Source organism: Galeopterus variegatus, unplaced genomic scaffold (genome assembly GCF_000696425.1).
Source record: "Galeopterus variegatus unplaced genomic scaffold, G_variegatus-3.0.2 Scaffold211, whole genome shotgun sequence".
Classification (NCBI taxonomy): domain Eukaryota; kingdom Metazoa; phylum Chordata; class Mammalia; order Dermoptera; family Cynocephalidae; genus Galeopterus; species Galeopterus variegatus.
Window position 1 is genome coordinate 557,693 of NW_007726322.1, and position 25,247 is coordinate 582,939.

The 25,247-nt window shown below is 41.9% G+C and overlaps 1 protein-coding gene across 1 annotated transcript in view; it reads left to right on the forward strand.

The window, feature by feature from the left end:
• Positions 1–1,377: 1,377 nt before the first annotated feature.
• LOC103585033 (mastermind-like protein 2) overlaps positions 1,378–25,247 on the forward strand; it is a 247,460-nt gene continuing 223,590 nt past the window's right edge. Inside the window, exon 1 of the mRNA XM_008565893.1 lies at positions 1,378–1,893. Coding sequence (XP_008564115.1) covers positions 1,378–1,893 — 516 coding nt within the window. The remainder of the gene's footprint in view (positions 1,894–25,247) is intronic.

The window sequence follows — 25,247 nt, forward strand, 5'->3', positions numbered from 1 at the left end:
GCCCGCCCCCGCCACCCGCGCCCCCGCCCCCATCTGCAGCTCGCTGGCTCGCTCTCTCTCGCTCTCTGTCTCACTCTCTCTCTCTCTTTCTCTCCCTCTCCTATCGGAGCACAATGAAAGCCTGTGTGTCGCCGTGACTCCGGGCGGGAGCCAGTGTCAGCAAAGCGGCTAACAACAGACGAGAAAGAGAAAGGAAAATACAAGCTACTTTTTTTTTTTTTTCCATCTATAAAGCGGAGCAATACAAGAGATAGAACCACATTGCTTATTGCGAGTCCAGACCCTCAGATCCACTGGCCGGGGATGGAATGTACAAAAGTGGACAGAAAAGTGGCTGGACATGGCTCGGTGCAATTTGCTGGAAGTTTGTAAGTTTGACCATCGTTTGTAAATTACTCTCGGAAGAGTTTCTCTTGATATTGTATTAGAATAGAGCCGGGGATGAGGAATAGAAACGTAAGCGGGAAGGAAAAAATGTGTTGAAGGATCTCGCTCAGTGGCTAGCGACTTCAGACTGCTTTCATTTAAGGCTAGGAAACCTTAGAGGGAATGAGGTTTTACCAGTGATTGGATTAGCTGAAGAAAAAAGCATGGTCCAAAAGTCCAATTACTGACATTGTTAACAATTGAAAAGCTGTCTCCGTCTTTTGGGAGAAGGCAACATCCTACAAAACCCCAAAGAGGAGAAAACACCGGAGCAAAGGGAAAGGGAGGAAAAATAATTCTAAAATCCGAAAGACAGTCTCCCTTGGTTTTTGCACATTTTGAACATTGACTTCAAAGACCTTCTGAAGAAGCACTGGTTTTTTATATATATTTTTTAACGTGAGAAAAAGTAAAGGTTTCATAGACCACGGTAGAAATGTGTTTCTCTACAGAAACATCCCCATAAAGAATTTTCCAAAACAACTAGGTGAGGGGGAGTCCAGCTCTCTATTAATACCTCTCTCAATTCCTTTTGCTGTGTGATTCTGTCTCTTGCTGGACAATCCCTGATTTCTTAATCTGATTTCTTAATCTAACCCCAGATCGTGTGTTTACAAAGTACCTAGTGGCTCTTGTCAGCTTGGTGGGGGAAAAATCCACCAACTCTGTCCAACTTCTCCAGAGCTGTCAAATGCAATTAGAGTAAGTTGATCAGGGTTTGTTTCCAACTTATCCTCTCCAATTGGTTTCTATTCTTTTTCCCCCACCCTCTTTTTACTAACTCCCCTCCCCCCCACCTTCCCCACCGCTCCCCACAACCTCTGAAGACCTCTATTCATGTGGCCCTGAACACTGAGCTCACATTGTCAAAAACAGATTTGCCTGCGATAGCCTAAAGGAGCCTCTTTCCATATCACCATCCCAGAGGCAGGAATCATTGTGTCCGGTAAGATGGGGGACACAGCGCCCCCGCAGGCCCCCGCAGGAGGGCTGGGGGGGGCCTCTGGGGCGGGGCTCCTTGGAGGGGGCTCAGTCACCCCTAGAGTGCACAGTGCTATCGTGGAGCGCCTCCGGGCTCGCATCGCCGTCTGCCGCCAGCACCACCTGAGCTGTGAAGGACGCTATGAACGTGGTAGGGCTGAGAGCTCAGACCGGGAAAGAGAGAGCACCTTGCAGCTCCTGAGCCTTGTACAGCATGGCCAAGGGGCAAGGAAGGCTGGCAAACACACCAAGGCCACCGCCACTGCAGCCACCACTACAGCCCCTCCGCTGACCCCTGCTGCCCCTCCTACAGCCGCTCAAGCAGCAGCAACAGCAGCAGCCCCACCACCCCCACCAGACTATCACCATCACCACCAGCAGCACCTACTGAACAGTAGCAATAATGGTGGCGGTGGTGGGATAAACGGAGAGCAGCAGCCACCAGCTTCAACCCCTGGAGACCAGAGGAACTCAACCCTGATTGCGGTAAGGCACCTGGTTTTCTCATGATTCTGGCTGTGGCCTTTTGGGAGGGTAGAGGTTGCCTTGGCCTAATGTAGAATGGATGGCAGTAGAAAAGGCCAAGATGTCACCTGACTACCTCAAAGGCCACTGGATGTATTGTTTGAGTGGTTTTATACTCTTACCCATCAAGTTCTTCTGGGTAACCTCATTTATTGGTTTTCCTCCACTTAAAGGGCATTCCTTAACTGATAAGAAGTCTGAGTTTTCCAGAGGCTCTCTGGGGTCCACAGCTTGTAAAAGAAGAGGCTGCACAAGCTGACAAGATCTCAGCCACTGAAGAAGGCCCTGTCTCAAGGATCCTTCTGCTTTGGCTAGCTCTAATTAGGCCCAGCAAGCCATTCTTCAGTCTGAGAGCATTTATCAGCCCAGCTGACCTTTATCAAAGCTTTTCCTTCTTGCCCCATTTCCTCTCCCTCCTTTGAAGTGGCCCTTCTCCTTGGGTTAAGAGAACATAAATGGTGATCTGTAACACAGAGCAATTTCCCTGAGTGGACACTCAGGGAAAAACAAAATTTGAGGAATATATCCCAAAGATAGACTAGTGGAGGAATGTTTCTTAAGAAACCTACTTCCTGATTTCCTGTAGACTCTGCTACCTCCTCACCCCCATCTAGCTTCCTTTCCTAGGCACTCCAATCAAGTAGTGCTAAATTAGAGCATTCATTCAAGTGGGCAGGCTCAAAGTAGCTATTTACACAGCTATCTTCCTAGGAAGTACCTTGTCTTCAGCCACTCCTGGTGAAAGGATATCAAACCTGAAAATTCTGATTAAGACTCTGGCTGGAAGTTCTTCCTCAGAGACACAGACACACTCCATCCCAGAGGAATATCCCTTGAATCATTGATTCTTGGTGCCAGTCCTGGTTAGGTGCCTGCCTGCAGTGTGCAGGCTTTCCCCACAGTTGCTGGCCAGTGGCCTCTGGGTAGAAGGTGGAACCCTGCCCTGCAGCCCCGCACACTCCCTCCCTTTCTAGGTTCTGTGGGACTCCTGCAGTTCTGTGCCTGCTTGGAGCACAGCTCTAGTTCACCCAAACCAGCCCTAATGACAGTCTACAACAGAAAATGGCCATGCAAGCTCAAAAGTACTCAAAAAGCCCAAAGGAGAGGCTGGTACCATGTCTAACTCCTCCTTCAAAGGGACAAACCAGCCCTAATGACAGTCTACAACAGAAAATGGCCATGCAAGCCCAAAAGTACTCAAAAAGCCCAAAGGAGAGGCTGGTACCATGTCTAACTCCTCCTTCAAAGGGGCTTGAAGATGATTTCTAGAAAGAGTACATCCTTCAGTCAGGCCCATAGGATGCTTCTTTCTGGCTCCCCTGATCCCTGACCTGGGTCCATGGTGAGGAAGTTTCCAGGAAGCTCTGGGGTCAAGGATGGTGCTCCTCTCCCCCACTGAACACAGATTTGCTTGGGATGCCTTAGAACTGTGACTTTTTGCTGCCAGCTCCAGGTTAAAACTAACTGCTAACAGTTACACTGCCCAGTGTCTACAGTTTATCCTTGAACACAATGTGTTTGTGGGGTTATATTGGAGCTTTAAAGCCTAATTTCCTTTCTCCTCCACTTGCTCTATCCCTACTTCTCTCTGGAATTCCCTAGGAAGGCAGTGGGAGTTTGTTTTGTGAAAGAGAGATGCTAGGGTGAAGGGGGGGAGGGGATGAGTAAAGAATTGCTCCAATGGAGAGAAGAATGAGGTTTGTATGTATGTGTGTGTCACCAGTATCTACAGCCAAAAGTATCTAAATGCCTTGATTGTCCCCAGTAAATTTATAATCTGTCTGCAAGTCTCCCCATAATACGGCTTTGTGAGCGTCACAGTTTCCTGGTAAGTGTTTCTGGGGATGATACTGAGAGCAAGGCACCCAGCCCAACCCCGAGAGGAGAAGACTGATCTCTGCCCTGGGTTCCAAGACTGAAGGGCCAGAAAAGGGCCACAGTGGGGGCTTTTTCCATGGCCTTCACATCCCAGCCTCTGCAAGGAAGGTGGCATGTCTGCCTATGGCCTTGTTTTTTTGGTGTTTGCTTTTGTCCAGCTTGGAAGAAAGATGAGGCTGCTTCTTTTGCTTGAGCATTTGGCAATGTGAAATGAAACCAACTTCAGTGGTGACTATAACTTTGCAATGGCAATATCCACGCTGGGAGGGGAGGGAGGGAACACTGAAGACTTACTGCCGCTGAAGCCAAAGGGGACTGCGGTGCTACCCCTGTTCTAAGACGGGATCTGTTTTCTCTCTTCTGACCACCAACTACCTCCTAAAACATTCCTTTAGTGGAGCTCCTTCTCCGAGTGCGGTGATGATGGGAAGAGGTACAGTGTATGTTAGAAGGGAACAGATAGTTTATTTCTAATGGTTGCTTTTCATTGAAACTGTGTGGCCTTGCAAGGGTTGACCCCCACCTCCTTTTGGTTATTGGAAATTCCCTCTCCATTTTAGCTTCTAAATTTGGCTCTTTGTTACTCAGCATGGTACTCAGAGATGGTGAGGCAGGTGCTGTATTAACCTGATAACACTGTGTCTGAAGGGAAACTTCACATCTGGGCTTGATTCACCAAGCCCACTACATCGCAGGTCTCACTTCACTCGGGCTTCTCTTATTTTCAGAGTCACTGTTAATTTAAAAGGGTCTTTGCTGCAAATGAATGTCAGAATTCACTCCTAATTTTATCGCTACTGTGTCCATAACCAGATTTATGTGGTCTTGGTGTGTTGAATGTATCACTTTAATAGTTAATTTGTATGTCATAAGTGGCCATAAATGTCCTTTGGAGAAAGGGAGAGAATATTGATCATCTAAAATCAAATATGTGCTGTTTCCTCAGATGAAAGCTCTGTGTCCCATGTGCCTTCTAGTATAATGACTTGTATAGAGTGGGTAATATTTGCTGAATGAGGGTGTAAGGACAAATTCTGTTTGGTGGGATAGTGTTGACTTTGAGGCATGTTATACTGCAAGGAATAGTGTCTGAATCCTTTCAATACCCTAGGTTTCAAGAACAATGCAAGAATAACCTCCAAGGCAGTTCTAATTCTGTCCACATTGAGAGCCTAATTCTGCAGCCCTTACTCAGCCAGTTTCTTCATTTAGCTCAAGTACAAGTTCAGGGGAAGCCCCACTGCTGCAGAGACTGCGGGAACAGGGCCTTTCAGATGATCCAGATTGTAGGGCTTTAAGCAGATCTACATTTCTAACCACTTGGAGCAGGCTTTAGGCACTAAATCATTTTCTGGTGAAGTATGTTTGAATCTTTGAATGAACTGTGAAACTGAATAATTGCTGGTCCAGGAAACAGTAAGGTTTAGAGCTTCTGTGATACATTATTAATCTTTCCCTTTTGCCTGAGACAAGCTCTTTTTCTGTTGCATAGATTGTGTTGCTAGGATGAGTAGATAAGTGGTTCCAAGTCATGTTGGCTTCAGAGATTACCTTTTCTCTAATGCGGTGTGGAGGAAGAAAGCAGATCAGACCAGGCGCCTAACCATCTGGGTGACCTAGGACAAGTTACTTGGCAGACATGCGTGAAATGGAGAACAATCGTGCTGCCCTAGCTTGTTGAGAGAAGCGAATGGACGTGTGTTTTTGAATAGGCTTTGGGAAAAATAAAACACTGCAGAAATGCAAGGCCTCATTACTAGTATTACTAATAATAAACTACTAACAACGAATGATAATACCAGTTTTTCTAGGGATTAAACATATACTCAGCTTTCAGTTGTCTGTTTTAAATGGTGAAATAGCTTTTGTTGTAAATAGAGGGATTGGTATTTCAAATTTAGGGATTGGTATTTCAAATTTAGTGCTGTCAAGATAAGACCGATATCAGTGTACTTAAGTGTTCCTGAAGGTCCCAGGAAATCCTAGTTAAAGTGTGCAATGCTGTGAGAGTCTCTGGAGTCTCTGAATGCATGTGCTTTAAAGGCCTTTGCACGGACCCAAGAAGCTTTGGAAAGGTGTGTCCCCTGGAGCGTCTAAGGAAATTTAGAAAAGTCTTTTATACAAATGGCATGGGAAAGTTAAATATTTTGTCAACAATAGTCTAAAATGTTAATTGTTAGCTTAAGAAAGTCAAACAAGTTAAATCATTGCCACCGTTCCTGGTTATTTTTAACTGATAATAATCACATTTCCGACTGACAATTCAAAATTTGAGAGCTTTAAGTGGGGGGCCAGATCTGGGTGTCTGTGGCTGTCTTCGTGATAAACGGTGATAAATGTCCTCCCTGGGAGAGTGATAGGAATGTTTACATTATTTATACAGGCAACCATAATTTCCTTAAGAACTGACCTATTTTTGTTCTGTTTTCCAGGACAAAGTAATAAAGGGGGAGTTCTTATCTATCCAGGACCTCCCTACCACTTCTATCAAGTAAATATAATCAGAATTCTAAGATCTCGCAAAGACAAAAGGGTTCAAGTGGAGAGAGAAGTTGGTGCAATTCTTTAAAATTGACAGAAAGCTTGCTTTGACAGCAAGGTGCTGTTAACATGTAAACCAAGATGTCTTGCTTGTTTAGGTTGATGTTTGTAGAAGGCATCTGCTTTCTTTGATATAATGCGATTGATAGGTGATGTTCATCAAATTTTTCTAAATCTTAAAGTTTAATACCTTATGGCTTCCCTGTAAACATTTTTAAGTACCAAGATATTTAAACATGGGCTTTCAAATATTCTTAGACATAGCAATTAAATATAACTTAAAGAGTGACCATGATTAGCTGTTTTTGTTTCTATTGTTGTTTGTTTGTGTTTGCTTTTAGCCCTGTTATTTTATCCCAAAAAGCCTAGAAGGGAATCTGGAAAAAAAAAATTATGCAATTCTGCTAGGTATGGCAGCTAAACCTTTCTGAGTGGATTCTCCTACTTCCTTGTTCTTTAATCCAGTCCTTTATATACACTCATGTTCATAAGCAGGGCCATGTTTAATGAAAACAATTCTAAGTTCTTCCTTCTGCATTTTCATACTAATTTTCCTCACACTCCCACAGGCTCTGTGGCAGAATAAGAAGAAATACAGCTTAAGACACAGTCCCTCCTTAAAGTCTAACAGAGAAATCAAGACCACCTCAATATAGTAACAGCAAAATTATTAACCAGGTGGAATGTACCAAAATTGATATAGAAAATTAGAGGAAGAGAAGAACAAATACTTACTGAGCCCTAGAATGTCCAAGGCACTTATGTTACATATTTTATGTGATGCCTGCAAATACCAGGTGAGTAAGCAGCATCTGCTCCGTTTTACAAATAAGAAAACTGAGGCTTAGACGTGGAGTAAATGGAAGAATTTAATGCATAGATTTTATAGTTAGACCTGTGTTCAGATCACTACTTCACACCTACTAGCTGTGTGAGTTTGGGAAAATAATTTTATTCTCTTTTTGGCATCAGTGTCATCAGTATTTTTCTAAATAAAGCTTAATGTTATTTAGAAAAATAACCAGCACAGTGCCTGATACATAGTAGGTGCTCAAAACATGAGTACCATCAGTAGTTGGTAGGAGAGAGATTCAAATCCAGGCCAGGGATAGCTTAGGGAGAACGTGAGTCACCAGCAGAGAAGGGAGAGAATGTGGACACAGGGGGATGGGGTCGCTGAGTGCGGCTCGCAGGTGGGCATGAAGGTTAAGTGTTTGGGGATCAGAGGCTGAGCCTGACTGACACTGAGGTCGGGTGTGAGTCATGAGGGTGACAGGTGAGGTAGATCCACATCCTGGAGGGTCTGGGGGTCTGGCGAGAGCAAATCAGAAGCCCTGAAAAATGGTGGAAAAGGAAGGCTCAGAGGAGTCAGCAACGGCGAAGCAATAATCATCCTTCGGATACTTGTAGACAAGTGTTCCATTTCCCCTCCGTGCTACCTACCTCTAGTCCCTCGAGATGCTTAATGCCTTGCAATTTACACACTTCTCCCATTCATAGTGAGTTATATACAGCATGGCATGGCCTTTGGTGCTGAAAGGAGATGGTTTTACAAACACACTGGCTAGATGCAGAAGAGAAACTAAAAGAGGCAAAGCTAACTACAACCCTCCTCCTAGGTTTACCAGGCTTTCCAGTGCAAACCAGAATGGCCCTGTTGGTAAAAGTATATTCTCTTGATGTGTAAACTGATCTGCCCTCAAATGTTTGCTTGTATACTAACTTGGAAAAGGTATTTTCACTTTTTGAAAAAAATCATGAGCAAAACTGTATGAGAAGCTGTGATTCTAGCTGGTCTTTGAGATTTACTTAGTTATTTACTTGCTTTTAATACAGATGTGTTGCAGATCTTTTATTTGCCCTAAGGTTCAGTCAGATACCAGTTTCCCCCATTTGGTTCTTGTTTACAAGGCACAGGGAAGGGACCCTATGGAACAGATGGTAAAGGAGAAAAGCCAACATGCCCCCCCCCCAACACCCATCCAGGGCACGATGCTGTGATGCTGACCATAGCTAACAGGCTGTGTACCAGCTGCTTGGACCTTTTCCTACATATATCTAAGGGACAGATGTGAAAGAATAAAAGCTGTTCCACTTCCCTAGAGAGGGCGTATAGAAAGAAGTTCATGTATTCTCCACAGGCCTGAAGAAGATGAGAGAGTCAGGCCCTATTGTAGCCAAATTACTGAAAGAATGGTTGCAAAAATGGGCCAATAATAATAGTGGCACACACCACAGGTCTCCATGGTGCTTAACAGTTTTAGCAAATTCAAGATGGCGGACGTGGGTGCTTTATAGAGTTTGGGGAAATTATTCATTAATTCAGTAATCTTTTTATTTTTATTTTTTTGGCAGCTGGCCCATAAGGGGTAATTCAGTAATCATTGTGCAGCTCCTTTATGCCATGCTTTGTGCCAGGAATACACTAATGAGCAAGTTGATATAGCCTTTGCCCTCTTAGAATTTACAGTCTAAAGGGGAGGTGGGCAGGGCTAGAAACAGAAGTGTTAAAATTGTTTTAGGAGCCTGGGGTCTGGGGTGAGACTACCAGGTTTCAAATCACAGCTCTACCACTTAATACCTGCATCTTCTTGGTTAAGTCAGTTAAACTCTCTTGCCCCAGTTTCCTCAGCTATAAAATGGAATGATAGTAATAGAACCAACATCTTAGAGGCATTGATTAAATGAGGCAATTGCCTAGAACCTCGAAGAGGTTTAATACATTTTAGCTGTTATTATTAATGTGATAAGTTACATACTTGAATCAGATTCATGGTTTTTCCAGCCCAGGATTCTAGCTCCAGAAGTGCATCAGACAATTTGTGGAAGGGCATAGCTTTTCTTTTTAATATTTACTGAAAATGGTTAGTGAGGCATAACATATTATTCAGTTTTCCTCAATAGTTTAACACGGAGTTGTCATCTGGGATAGATTTACATCTTCCCGGATTGAGTTAAATAGTTTCCCTCCTGAGAGGAGGACCAATTAATATCTCTTCCATTCCTAGGATTCTAGGACTCCCAATCTAGAACTTGACTAGAGTGAGTCAAGTGAGAACTTGAGTCCTTACTTCTAGAATACAATCTGGGTTTCCATTCAGTTACCCAGCGAGTGTGAAGTGTGAGCTTAGTGAGCAAATGAGAAATTTAAACCACCTATTGAAAGTTTGAATCATTAGAACCGAATAGCCCAAACTTAACAATTTAATTGAATTATTAATTCAAATTAATGAATAATTCTTAAGTTAATCTTGTCACAGAGTCACGAAAGGTAAGAAGCTTCCTGTTGTAGAGATTTAAATTTATGCTTTTGAAAGCCAGATCCCTGGTTAAAGTTGCTAAGGAGTCAGTTTACTTACTGCATCTACAAATGAACTGTCAACCCAAATTTGACCTATTCCCAACCCTGTTGAGAAGCATGTTGAAAATTCCATGCCTTGATGCAGTTCTTAGCTTGGAATCTCTTCTTTGCTCAGTGCCTCCTAAAGTGCGACTTTCCATAAGAAACACAAGGACAATGTTGCCAAGACTTCAAAGGAAGTTTTAGTGATGATAATCAGAGGCACAAAATTTCTATGAAAAAGTGACAGGGTTAGAATAAGAATAGTCCCTGTTTTTCGGTGGATGATATTTGGGCAAGGATGGATTCATTGGTTCTCTGAGCAAAGAATGTAGTAAAAAAAATTTGGTTTTGCTTCTTTTTATTGCTTAATGTTTACTCCCGATTATTTAAACTTAGATTCCTCTCCCCCTTCTCAAGGATAATAATGCTTAAGAAATGCAGTGTCGGGCCAGCCCGGTGGCACACTGGAGAGTGCACCGCTTGGGAGTGCGGCGGCGCTCCTGCCGAGGGTTCGGATCCCATGTGGAGACCGGTTCCCGCTCACTGGCTGAGCGCGGTGCGGGTGCAACACCAAGGGTTGCGATCCCGTTGCCAGTCAGTAAAAAAGACAAAAAAGGAAAAGAAAAAAAAAAAGAAATGCAGTGTCAAACTCAGTTGGATTTGTTTTGTTTTGTTTTGTTTTTAATAGTATTCTTGCTTCCTGAGTCATTCTGGCAGGTTCATATGTTGATTTGGAATCATTAACATTGTTACTTTTAAAATTCTCTTTTGTCAGAAGTGTGGCTGAGTTATATTTGTGGGTCTTATCCAGCACATTAATAATTCTCACCCACATGGAGCTCAACACCTTGAATTCTTCATTGTATAACAGAGTTCTTTTCAGGGTAGTTCTGACTTATTTGAACAGAAAGCTAATTACATTTCTTTTTTTTCCCCAAGAAACATTAGTTGCAACAAAAGTCTGTTGCAACTGCTAATAACTTACCAGGAGTCTGTTGGATACACAGTATAATCTCTTAGAGTTGTGGTAACCAGGGTGCAAAGAAGGAGCTTATGACTGCAATGGGTACTGCACTGTCTTTGAAATGACCACTGCCATACTTAAGCAAAATTTGCTCATTTCTGGAGGTCTCTTGAGTCTAAATTATGTAAAAATGAAAAAAAAAAAAAAAATCTCCAGCTAAGCAGCTGAGAAATCAAGTGTTTTGTTGCTGTTGCTGTGGTTCACCTAAGTGCACCGATACTTGCTAAACCAGCTAAAGCTTACACGTTGGATTGCCACACGACACCATGTAATTTCAGACAGCAAAAAGTATGTGCTAGTGGTATTCTCCGATTTGTTTGTTTCACAGAAGTGTTGAAAAAGTGCAAAGTGCAGATGTAAGAGTAAACAGGAAAGAACAGCAGTCCTCCTGACCGAAACAACAGGCAGAGGCAATCATTTAGTAAGGTCTGTGTCCAAGAAGTGTAGCCATTGCACTAAAAAGAGCTTCCTTTTCTCGCTTAGATTCTTTGCATGTGGATCTATTTGCAGGCTCAGTCCCCCAGAGAGAGATTCTGAGCTGTCTTTGTGCTAAATTAAACATTAGTTTTCTCCTTGGGAACCTGATCTTCCATAGAGTAGGCAACAAAATCTTTCCGAGAGAGCTCCCAGCTAAGCATTTCCCTCAGGAAGACACCAGCTCAGGAGCCTTTTCACCTCTGCTGTCTGCTTAGCTGGTGTGTGTGTGTGTGTGCGTGTGTGCGTGCGTGCGTGTGTGTGTGTGTGTGTGTGTTTTGTATGGAAATAGTTTTGTCTAGCCAGGTCTAGAAGCTTTTAGAGTAAGGACTTGTACTTTAATCTTTGGTCCAATGCTGGATAAGTGAAAACAGTCAGAGCAGCCCCTAGATCATGAAGATTACAACCACACATGGAAAGGAGTTTGCTTTGCTCTCTCCTCCCAATTCTGTACCATAGCAATGAAACGGAGTGTGTTGCAAAACAGAAGCCATCTCACTTCTAGTCTTCTCTCATCTCCATCCTGCCCCGGCCCCTAGAGGGCCAGTTCATATTGGTCTAAAAATAGGACACTATTCTACAATTTATAGAGTTGTATGAGCCTCAGAGAGAAAACAGACCAAACCCTCTTTCGCAGATGAAGAAATTGAAGCCCATTAAAAAAAAACAAAAAAACAAAACAAACAAACAAAAAAACCTCCAAGATCCCATAGCAGTAGAGCTAGGATTCAAATTCAAGTTTCCTGACATGTATTCCAGGTTACAAAAGTAGTCATTTTATTAAGGATTTTAAAATAAACCTATTAAAAAAAAAAGAGAACAGGAGAAATTTGGGACTCTTACTAAAATTTTGGTAGTAGGAGGAGCATGAAATTTAGAGCCTGTGTTGCTTGTTTTTTTAAGTGATGACAGTGATTCTTTCCATCCCACATGCCGCATGGTAATGTGACTCTTCTTCTCCTCTCATCAAAAAGGGGATGCTATTTCCCCCCTGGAATCTTGAATGGCCTCGCCACTTGCTTTAACCAAAAGTATGTGACAGAAATTACGTGCACTACTTCTGAGGAAGGCCTTCCTCAAGCCCTCTTGGAACACTGACCTGAGATGACCCTATAAGAAAGTGGTCTAGCCAACTGGAGGATGAGCATCCACATGCAGAGAACCAGCGTACCCCTTCCTCTGACCAGAACCCACTGCCCACATGTGAGTGAGGCCATCCTGGACCCAGCCTACCTTCCAATGCAGTGCAGCCCTACCCATGAGCCCAGGTGGAGGCAGCAGAGGAAATGCTCGGCCAGTCTACAGAGTAGGAGAAATACTACATTATTGTTTTAAACCACTAACTTTTGGGGTGGTTTGTAATGTAGCAAAAGTAACTAAAAATCTTTACATGGGGGCCGGCCTGGTGGCGCACTGGAGAGTGTGCCGCTTGGGAGCGCAGCAGCGCTCCCGCCGAGGGTTCGGATCCCATGTGGAGACCGGTTCCCGCTCACTGGCTGAGCGCGGAGCGGGCGCAGCACCAAGGGTTGCGATCCCATTTCCAGTCCCCGGTATGGGCGCGACACCGAGGGTTGCGATCCCGTTACCGGTCAGTAAAAAAAAAAGACAAAAAGGAAAAAAAAAAATCTTTACATGGAAAACCTTAACATGGAAGATGGATCCACTTCTTTAGCAGTGGATTAACACAGACTTGTAATATCTTTAAGCCTCATTTTCCACTTTTCAGGATAATAGTAACTAATTTAAAGGTCATGAGGATTAAATGAGATAATACATGCAAGAGCCTAGCACACTGTCCAGCATGTGGCAGAGCTTACCAGACATTAGTTCTCCTGCTTTCTCCTTTGTTGCTTCTCACTGTGTTACATTAGGTGCCCCCTTCCTTTGCCATCTCACTTACACTTCATGGGCATCAGTGTTCCCCTAGGCTTCCTCAGCTCACTGTTCCTCTGAACGACAATTTATTTTTTTATCTCCTGTATGATGGCCTGGTCATTCCTCCTAACTACAAAATTTCAAGCATTCTTGTTACGCTCCAGGGAACACATCTGCCTTTAGTAGTCTACTCTTAAAATAGATAAGGGTTAACCTCATAAAGATGTCACTCCCCTTGTACTGTTATGCTGACCTTGGGAGAGTCAAACAGCATAGCAAATATATATGGGCAGTGTAATTGCATTCGATCTTCTAGGTCACAGAAGACTTTGTTAGCTAGTGCAGAGTATGGGGGGAAAGTAAGCATATTCTATCTTTAAGAGCATTGCTTCTAAACTGTCACCTTTTTTTTTTGGTAGGAAGTTCTCTAAGTGCCTCATTTTTTCCATCTTACCCTTCATGATAAATGAATTAATAAAAGGGAGTGATACGGTGATACTATATTATATCTACTTATTTACTTCCTGTGATACAGTATGAGAGCACTGGCCTGGGAATTGGTGTTGAAGGTCCTAGTGCTGGCTTTGATATTAACTAGTAGGGCAAATTAGTCAAGTCCTTTTACTTCCTTGGCATTTACTTACCTTCTTGGGAAAACAAGAAAGGGTCCTTGGTGAGTGGCTTAGGTCAGCTCTAGGGCCTCATTTGGTATGATACACTTTTAATAGTTCCCTGATAGTTTGCTTTTGTTTCTCAAATTTCAGTCTCTCCTCATATACATCTATTGAGGAAGAATTGAAAGAAGCAGAGGTGACAAGGGTGAGAATGTTTTATTTTTTAAAGGAAGTACTAGTGAGGAGTGTCTGAAGTAGTCTTGGGGACAAGGTGCTGCTGTGGCAGGGGGGGTAGAGCCCAGCGATAGTAATTAACACCCTTCCTAGAAGTAATGAACAAATCACTGACCCATATCTGACTCTATTTGGGGGGATTCAGGGTTCCAGTTTGAGAAACACAGTTGCAGGAGTTAAGTTTGATTCATTAGTTTATTTTTAGAAGGAGCACTTATTTTTTTCTCTAGATTCTCCCAACTACACTTGCAACATATCTGTGGGGTAAAGAAGATTCTCAGCCAAGTACTCCTGTGAAATAATTACATGAAACATAAAATATAAAATGAAAAGTAAAATATTCCTGTAGAGGCTTCTTGCTCAGGAATTGACTAGTGTTTCAGCTATATACATCAATCCCACCATCTATCTCTCTCTCATGGACACGTAACAATTGAAAAGTGCAGATTGATGGATGGGATTTTATATTTGTTGCCACTTCATTTTTTAAATGTTTCCGCTTTAAAGGGGAACTATAAAAGAGAATCACTGAGAAATTGGCCTGGGGGAGGGGAATTCAATCCACTGCCTCTTTTTTTTCTTATACTAAAACCCTAAGCAGAGAATGTAATCACCTATTTCCCAAGGGCAGTCCTAAACCCTTAAAACTCAGGTCTGTTTAGGGATTTAATAGAACTGGAAAAAAGAAATGCACAGGATCTGCTCCCAACAAACCAACAAAGGGAAATTTTCCCAAATAAATATTAAATCTAGAAAATTTCTTTGAAAGTACAATCCCCTCCTTTCCTCTCTCTTGATTCACTTAGAATGGCATAGAATTCAAATTGCACCTTTGTGACTCCTAGAATCTTGGTGGTCTGTGGATCACATCTTAGGCTGCAGGACAGCCAGGTGCATTTTCTTTAACAAAGCAAGATGTAAGGAGCATGAAGCCAGAGGAGTCATTTGGTCGTGGTTGATATTTTATTTTGTTTTAAAAGGTAGACACACTAAGCTTCATTATCTGTTAGGTTAGAGTCATAGAGATAGTGACATTTTTTTCAGTTACTTCTAAACATCTTAGAATTTCTTTTGTTAAGATTTCTGTACTTTTAGATGAAAATATGTTGATGTTATGCTATGCAATATGGTTTTTTCTTTTAAAAATACTAAGATAAAGGAAATCAAATTGCCTTTCCTTTCTAATAGATTGGGTCTTACCTTTGCTTAGAAGATGTACCCCAAGCTCCCATCATGCATGCACACACACATGCACACACACACACGTGCACTTTGTTTACCGTGATTGTTTTGAATATATATAGACACAAGTTCGTTCCATGGGTGACTTTTCAGACAAAATAAGAAATGAGGAAATGCATTAAAGAGTATGAGAAAGAAGATCAGTTTTAAAGGAAATTGCTCCAGAAGACGAGAGCATGCTAATTTTCATAAACTAGAAAAAAGAACATTGTATTATATTGGTAAGTGCGGCTCAACAGGAGACCTCTATTTTCCATTCTGGTCCGGACTTTAACTAATAGGGTGACCTTGGGGTCAGTCACTGCTCTTTTACTTCTTCTTTTCCTCTTTTGCAGCCCAAAATGATTGGATTCCCTAGCACTTTGCTTGGCTAGATTATTCTTGCTATACAGGATTCAGCTCAAATATCACCTCCTAGAGAGACCTCCCTGACGACCCTAAGTACAGTAGACACGCATGACTTAAGTCCCTCTCTCCCCAGTCTCCCCATCACTTTATCCCATCATAGAGATTTCGTTTTCTTGATAACTTTTATCATTGTCTGAATTTATGTTGATTTTTGGTTTATTTGTGCATTTCCTAGTTTTCCCCACTGGAATGTAAGCTCCAGGAGACCAGGAACTGTATTAGTCTTGTTCCCCACATGCGTCTCAAGCCCTTAGCAGTTCCTGGAACATTTGGGGTCCACAATAAATATTTGTTGAGTCAGTGACCAGATCAGCGGTTTTTAAACTAGAGATGTCCTCTGAGCCTTTAGGGATGGGGTAGGAAGGAGAAAGGGAGGAGCACAAGGTTGCACTCCATGGTCTCCACCTCCTGTTTAATTATGCATTTAACATCTACACATGTACCTATTGGCCTTAGTGTGATGAAAAACAGGGTTCCAGTGCTATGATCATTTGAAGAAAACAGAGGCTAGATAATCTCTTAAAATTCTTTCCAACTTCAAATTCTAAAGCCCAGTCTCTCGTGAGAGAAAATGTTGGTGCAAGGGAAAGAATGATGGAATTGAGGTCGCAGATACTGAGCGCCGGCTACACGCAGGGTCTTGTGCTAGGCCCTTGGGCCACACAGGAGAGACCAAATTCTTGTTTGATGTGAGTTTGCGGTGAGAGAAAATGTTGGTGCAAGGGAAAGAATGATGGAATTGAGGTCGCAGATACTGAGCGCGCCGGCTACACGCAGGGTCTTGTGCTAGGCCCTTGGGCCACACAGGAGAGACCAAATTCTTGTTTGATGTGAGTTTGCGTTTTAATGGGGGGAGGGAGGGGCAGAGAATAAACAAAGGAACAAGAAAAATTTAACTAGTGATGCAATGCACAGCTCCTTGTTCCTTACTTGATGTGGCTGACTGGAGATTGATATGGGTTAATTAAAAGAAAGCAAATCTGGAAAACATTCTGAAAAGTGGAAAGTGATAACTATAAACAAACGTCTACCTTCACAGCTGGGAAAGGGGCTCCTGTGCCGTGGCCGATATGGGTTAATTAAAAGAAAGCAAATCTGGAAAACATTCTGAAAAGTGGAAAGTGATAACCATAAACAAACGTCTACCTTCACAGCTGGGAAAGGGGCTCCTGTGCCGTGGCTGCTGCAAGTCTGGACTTCTGCCTGCAAGGCAGTCGTCCTGGCCCAGGCTGTGTGCTACTTTAGCCAGTCTGTGTGAAATACTGATTCTGATGTTTTTAGGGAGGAAGGTGGTCTTGTCAGCATCTTCTGTGCCTTGGAGCTATTGTGATCATTTTGTTAGAAGTCACTGAGTTTTGCGAATTAAAGAGAAACTGCTGAAAGGTACCTTTCAGGTAACTTTGTGGAGAAGAATATCATTTTTCTTTAGAAGCAGAAAATAAAGTCAGGAAATTAGCATCAAGAGCAAAGGAGGTGGAGGCATAGTAGACTCTCAGAAGGTATGCAGAAGAAGATACCTGGCATTTACAATAGTCATTATAATACCTGACATGTACACAGCCCGTACAGTTCTCACAGAAATCCTGTGGTATCAATAAGGCAAGCATAGCTATTTGTAGTTGACAAATGGGAAACAGACTTGGAGAAATTGAGAAGTGATAATAATATGTTATTTTTGAATAGCAAATTTGCAATTTATGGAGTGTGTACACATACATTATCTCAGTTTGTTCTCTGGGGTATTATAGCCCCCGTTACAGAGACAGGTAAGAGAGGTCCCAAATTGTCTGTGCCAACTCCACCAGTAGACATCAACCCACCCTCAGTGCTCCTGGTCCCGCACAGGGCATAAGGCTAGCTAGCAAAGTTGAATAGCTGGACCCCAAATGCCCAGATGGGGACATTGAATGTCTTGAGTTCCCAGAAGCACACCCACACATAATTTGAAGCAATGAGTATTCTAGAAAGAATGGCAATCATGAATGGAATGAGGATATCAGGCACTCTGGGCACACCAAATCTAGAATAATGGAGGCTGAAAAAAGAGAGTCTTGTTTTTTTATATTTAAATTCAATAATTTTTAAGAATACAACACAAGGTGAGAAACCTTTTAAATTTATGAAAGCCCACACTTTGCTACCTATATTTCTTGTGAGTCTGGTGAATCAATCAACAGGTCTGGGGAGAGAGGGCTACAAGGTCATTAGGAAGAGAAATTTGACCTTGAATCAAAAAACAGATTCTTTTCTTTAACCAAGAGAGGTCACCAAGTTTTTCCTCTAACTGTTGCTTGTTGTGCAATGAATATTTTAGATGGAACTTAAGGGAGAGAACTGCACCTCTTTGCTGAGAAGCAATTTTGAATCCGTTCAGATCCAAGTGGGAAATATGTTTTTAAGCTGACAGGTGTTTTTTTATTACCTGGAGAAAATGCAGGGACTCATAATTGATGAGATTTTGCTTCAAGGTGAAGACATGCCTTATTTATCTTTGTATTTCCAAGGCCTACAGTAGTATCGGGCATCTAGTAAGCAAGCATTTGATAAATGCTTGTTGAATTAAACTGTGGTGAGCATGAATTTTTAAAGGACCACATTCTTTATATTTCAGTAACTAAATTTACTGTGCACCAAATGTAAAACACTGATCTTCAGGGTGTCCTTTTGGTTTAGTACATTTTTTAAAAATCACATTTATTAAGTGTTTAACATGTCAAGAATTCTTCTAAATGTGAGTATTAATTCATATCTTCACAATTACGCTATGCACTAGGTACTGTCTTATTCCCATTTGACAGATGAAGAAATTGAGGCACAAGGTGAAGGAAACTGCCCAGGTCATATAGCAATAGGTGGTCGACTCAGACTGAATAAAGCAGGATGATGCCAGTGCCCAGGCATCACTGTTTCATACTGCAGGTAGGAGCAGGTAATTACACAGGTATCAACAGACTCCAGCTCACCATGATCAGGGCCTGGGTTTGGAAGCCAAATGCAATACGACATTTGAAAGTCAATGACGATTAGAACTAACTAGTCATCTCAGCTGCAGATGAAACTAAGACTGAATGCCTAGGGACCACAGATGACTCTTTGAGACAGTTGCCAGTCTCCTGTTTTTTAAGAGGTAGAAAGTGCTTGAACATGTTGAGTCCATGAGTGACGAAAGTGTTCCAACTAGCATTCCACAGCAGGTTTGGTAGCCCCCTAGGGGGCTGTGTGGAGTATTCTAAGATGATACCCAAGCCCAATGGGAAGGAGTACTGTGATGGTTCATTGTGGACAGCTGCCCCGTGGGCACAAGAGAAGGCAGCATGGATGAAAGGTCCCTGGGTGGATTTGTCATGGTTCACAAATCCAAACCTGGACCATCTTCAATAGAGATTCCGGATGAATGTTAACTCCTGAAGAGGAGTACATCAGGACCTGATTACACTGTGAGTGGCCCTCAAATCCACTTTTAGAGTAGTCTTAGGTTTAAATAAGTTAATTAACTTAATTATAATTGCCTTGAAGACAGGTAAATTCCTTTAAGACACTATAACTTTTCTAAGAGTGCAGATGAGGTTTATTCCTGTATTTTGTAAAGTGCAGTGAGAACTCTGCTTCACTCCCTCCCCGACTGGCAACCAGATTGCTCTCCCTTACATCCCTCTTACATGGAAATTCTGGAAATACCATTACTTGTGGTGAGCATTATGGAGGAAATCCTCTTCAGGTAGGAGCAGTGACAGAAACAATGCAGAAATGGAGAAAATGATGCCCTAAACTTCAGTGTGATCACTGGAACTTTCTTTTAGGAATTGAATTCTACCATTAGTTGCCTTTTTCAAAATGTAGCAAATATGTCATGAGATACTAAGTTTAAGCCCCACTCCAGGCACCAGGAATGGAATGGTGAATGAGACAAGTTCCATGGTCTCTTGGAGAGTGCTTTCTTTTTTATCAATAGCCTTTTGTTATGCTAGAAGGTAAGTGATCGAGCTTCTTGAGATGTGAATTCCCTGAATTTTGTGCGATGGCATATGTGCGTTTTCAGTGTGGACAGGTTCCAGCATTTTGTCAGATTCTCCAAAGGTTCCAAGGGCCTAGGCTCATGGTAGTGAGAAGCAGAATCCACTGACACTAGGTTTGTGTGATGCTTTGCCCCACACAGAGCAGGCAGAGCCAGGAGATCCGAATATTACCTTTCTTTGTATGTTCATTCTAGTTTCAGCAATCTGAACGGAAAGCAAACACAGTTTTCTCCATGCCTAACATATTTTCTTTACCTTGGACTTTTGTTATCTATTTTGTTATCTGTCTAGTGTTTTCTTCTTTTTTCAAAGGCAGGCCATCCTTACATAGCAGCTGAACTCTTTTTATTCTCTTTTGCAGTTTACTTTTGAGCCCTGTCCAGCAACATTTTATGTTGTTTTTAAGTGACCTCCTGCCATCTTCAGGCTTCCTCTCCTCCTACCTTGACCTCCAGCTCCAACTTTATGTCTCCATGTCACTGTGGAGAACATGGTGAAAAGGATAAAGCTGAACTGGAGCTCCGTCTTGGGGATTTTCATAGGAACACTGATTCTTTATTATTCGCTGGGCACTCCAGGCTGCTAGAGTTCATATTTTGGCGGTGGACCATCAAACACCCTATTTTTAAGAGCTTTTAACTTAGTTGTAAACATGCGCTGTGACTGGGAGCTCATTTCAATACTCGTTTTTACCAAAAGCAATTTTGCTGTTGAAAAGTTGTTATAAGGAAAAAAAAAAAAAGAAAACCTCAGCCTTCAGGCCTATTTTTCCACTCATCTAAATCAAAACTGTGCATGATCTTAAAAAGAGAAAATTTGGCATTTAGTTGCTTAATTTGATGGTCCAGTCATATTGGTAATTTGGAGGGAGGAAGAAATGGAACTGCCAGGTCATTTTTTTCTGATAAACAACCATTAAACATGCATGGAAGGAATAATGTTTGCTACACATATTTATATGATTGACCAGAACAGCTCAAAGAAGGCAGTCCAGTAAGATGAGTAAATTGTTTATCCCCTTCAAATCTTCTATACTTAGAATAAAAACTATAGACATATTTCCTGCACACTGTAAATTCTAGAGATATTACTAGTTTCATTAAAGAGCATAAATATTATTCCAGACTCTCAGTGTCAGCTTGCACATACATTGATGGATTATTGATGTCTGAGGACCCTAAAAAATAATATACCAAAATTTCATGAAGGAAAGAGTATCACAAATATATCTATTCCTCTTATCTCTGGAAGGAATTTAAGCAAGTGTAACAAAACACATATTAATCTTTTGAGAAGATTGTGGCTTACGGCCATAAAGCAGAAGCATTAGGAATTTAAATGTTAAAAAGGATAGGTTGAACTTTGACATTTTCCTCTTGTGATTTAAGATTCTAAAAGTAATGGCAAGCAAGTTCCTGTACTCCGTCACAGGAGAAACACCAGCTTTCTGTGAGGGTTTAGCATTTCTTGAAATCTTTATCAGTAGAGGAGGTCAACTGCGCTCGGAGATTGGCTGCATTTATGAGGCAGGAAGAATAAAAAGATCCGAGAGGATGTATGAGCCCAGGGGGCAGCTGTACGCTGTGGAAGTGCCTCGGCCTGGAACCCCTCTGCTAAATAGTGAGTGGGTCTTTTCTGCGTGGATTCTGTTTGCAGGTACCTTGACTCAGTGTTGTTTTTGCCCCTCACGTTGGGTTTTCTTCCCCACATCCAAGGCAGATGAGCACTAACACTGGTTAGGAGGCACTAGCATTAAACACATGGTTTCCACATGTTTTCTCCCTCTTTTCCAAATGGCTGTGCTCTGAAGACATTTGCTTTCTTGGTCCTTGTCATGTAATATGTTGTCTCACTGACATGCTTCCTGCTCTGGCTTTTAAATTGCACTCCTTTTCGAGTGCTTTCAAGGGCAAGAATGTTCTGGTTGTAGCTGGTTGTAGATTCATTTACTACAAATGCTGGCTAGTTGATCTTCCGTGAATAAGAAATCCAGACACACACACACACACACACACAAACACACACACACACCCCCTACCTCACAAACTCTTCCTATCCCTGTCGTCTTAAAGTAATAATGAGTTGAAGAGTATCTCTGTACATAAATCTGGAAATTGACAACATAATGTCTCCATGCCAGCAGAAGGTAGGGAGGGGAAGGGGAAAAACACCACCAACCCCCAAAATGTGAATGTTCACTCTGCTCCTATTGGTTAGATCTGCTCAGGGATGAGACTGGACTTCTGCCGGAGTCATCTCCAGAGTCAACAAAATGTGCTTTCTCCTTGAGTTGCCATGACTTTGGGTATACCAGAGGGCTAGAAAGTAATCTCAAAACTATGCTCTTCAGTCAGCTGAACAGTTGCTTTGGGGTTGTGGTAATACTTATAAGTAGCACCTTTTCTAAGACTTACTTCTCCCAGCCTCCCAGTGTGTCATCAGACTATTGACTGCACTTCATTATTAGGTTTGCTGTGGGGTATTAATTGACAGGTCTATCAATATTACTTATAAGTAGCACCTTTTCTAAGACTTACTTCTCCCAGCCTCCCAGTGTGTCATCAGACCATTGACTGCACTTCATTATTAGGTTTGCTGTGGGGTATTAATTGACAGGTCTATCAATAAGAGTCTATCAATATAACAAGGAGTTAATTCCACTTCATTCCATTTCCCCCCTTGTTGTGTTGCAAGTAATTTATAGATATATTCTAACTCATGTAACCCTTTGGGTGGAAAAAGTATCATTGCAGTCTTGTCTAGTTTGCATGTTGCTTCTCTTCCTGGCCATTATGGCAAGTTTCCTATGGTTTCTGCAGGATGTGCCAGCAGTTTTCACTGGTGAATGTTCTTTGCATGACTTTTTTGAATGAAGTACCACTCTAGGCCAAAAATTCTCAACTGATTCTTTCTGAAGGCTGCCTTCTATGTATGGGCTTTGATGTGCTCATTGGCTTTATGGTACTTATTACAATAAGAAAATTATGGTTGTTTTTGTTTCATGGGTTATGATACTTCCTCCACCATAGAATTTAAGTTCCTGAAAAATTAAAATAGAGTCAAAATTAATCTCATGTCAGCAGGAAGATTTTCCTAAAAATGCATAAGGCTGTCTCTTCTCTTCTTTGGGGAAGGTAGATGATACTCCTTCAGCCAACCATAACACACATCTGTCTCTTACTGTAGTTACATATGTACATAACTGTTCAATGAGTAGCAAAGAAAAAGAGACTGTAGTAGATCAGAAGAACCACATGTTTTAAAATCTTTTAGGAGGGAGAAGAATTTGTAAAATTGAGCTCCTAACATTTTCTGATGACATGACTTTTTTACTAAAAAGTTAGATTCCAGTCGCCATCTTAATCAGATGCCAAGATTAGTTCATTATATCATTTATCTATTGCTGCATAATGAATGACTCCAAAACTTAGTAGCTGAAAACAGCAAACACTTATCATCTCACACAATTTCTAAGAATCAGGAATTCGGGAGCTGCTTAGCTGGGTGATGCTAGCTCAGAGTCTCTCATAAGGTTGCCGTCCAGCTATTGGCTGGGACGGCAGTCACCTCAAAGCTTGATTGAGGATGGAGCTTCTACTTCCATATTCACTTACTTGGGTATTGGCAGGAAATCTCAATACCTCCCTGGTTGTTGGCCAGAGACCTCCGTCCCTTGCCATGTTAGCCTCTCCAAAGGCTGCCTGAGTGTCCTCAAGTAGCTGACTTTCCCCAGAGACAGTGATCTAAGAGAGAGAGAGAGTCTAGTACAGAAGCCACAGTCCTTGCAACCCAATCTCAAAAGTGACATACTTTCTATTCTGCCATGTAGGAGGGAACTACACAATGATAAGAATACCAGGAGGCAAAGATCATTGGGGGTCGTCTTGGAGACTGTTTAACACATTAATGAATAAACATTGGCCAACAACCCAGGTGACCATGTCCTCTACTAAGATATTAATTAAGGAAGGTTATGCCACTGACTATTCTAAAATTTTGCCATTCATTTCATAAGTATTTATTGAGTGTCAGCTATATATTGGGCACTATTCTAAGTACTTAGGATATATCAGGGAGTAAAACAAAGATCCTCACTGCCAGGAGTCTTACATTCTCTTTTATATTCTGCTTTTCACATAGCAAATCCCATGGGTCAGTTGGCCCATGTAATTAGCGTTAAGTACACGGATCTCAGACTGACTTGCCCTTGCCCAGCTTCAGCAGGAATGGGGTAGCTATTTTCTTTATATTCCAGAACAGGGATGGGCTTTTAGAAAAGATGTGGCAACAGTACAATCTCTGTAGTGACTGCATTCTTCTATTGATATTTTCTATCATTCTCTTGAGTGATAACTTCTCTGTCTTTGATATATAAAGTGAGGAAGTACAGTACATTACTCAAGAACGAAGGTTTAGAAGTCAGACCGTCCTGGATTTGAGTCATAACTCCCCTGCTTACTTCTTACTGTGTTACCTTTGACATATTATTTGACTCATCTGAGCCTCAGTTTTGCATTTCTGAAATAATGATGACCATAGCACCTTTCTTGGAGTTCTAAGCAACAAATGACCTACAGCACTTATCACAAGATCTGGTATATAGACACCGTTCAGTTTTATCTGCCTTTACTTCATTCTGGCTGCATCTGCATACTGACTCATTACCAAAAGACTCATTACCAAAGTTGCCATCAAAAATGAACTCCTAGTTCAACCCAAGATAATAAGAGGCATAGTAACTTTACTTCCAAAGCAACCTTCCTCAATCTCTCCCTCACCAGATGTGACTGCCGCTAGCATGTGTATGAAGTGGGAAGAATAACTTAGGGGTTCACAGCCTGTGTTAAAGTCTTTGAATTTATCATCAGGAGCTTACCATTTAGATATGTAAAAGTGCCTTTAATATCCATCTGAAGGTTTCTTACTGTTGCAGTTTCTGTTGAATATGCTTTGCTAATAAGACATCTGTCAGCAAAAGAACCTGGAGAAGAAAGATACCTGAGCTCTGGGGTTTCTGTGTCAACTTGTCAGTCTCAGGCATCTGAGCTAGAAAGTCCCTGATCTTCCTCAGCCTGGTGCTGACCAGGCAGCTGCTGCATCCCGTTCTCAGTTCCTCTGTCATTTTCTTTCCTGGACTGATACCATTAGAGAAACTGGCAGTGAGAGGAAAGGGACCCTAGCAACTGCCAGTGTCAGAAAGAATATAAAAATTCAGTAGGTAGGTATGTTTTAGTGGAGGGGGATACAGTTTAATTTTTAAAGACACCTGGTAGTTTGAAACTCCATGCACCTCACATGCCACGTAAATTCCCTGGCCTCCGCTGAGCAGGAAATGTGTGCACAGGTAATACATAATACCTTGAATCATCTGCAGACATAAACAAATGTAACAAATTTCCAGGCAGTCATGGGCTCTGGGTTAGTTTAAGAGGAAAGACATTCTGAAGATACAAGAGGGTGGAAAGGGCTGGGGAGAAAGGAACAGATGCTTTGGAGTCAGGCTACCCCGAGTTTGAATCCTGGCCTTGACACTCACTGGCTCTGTGACCTCAAGAGATGGTATTTCTTAACCTATTCAAGCCTGTTCAACTATAAAATGGAAATAATACCTGCCTGTGATATTGAGTATGTAACACTTTATTCATATATATATATATATATATATA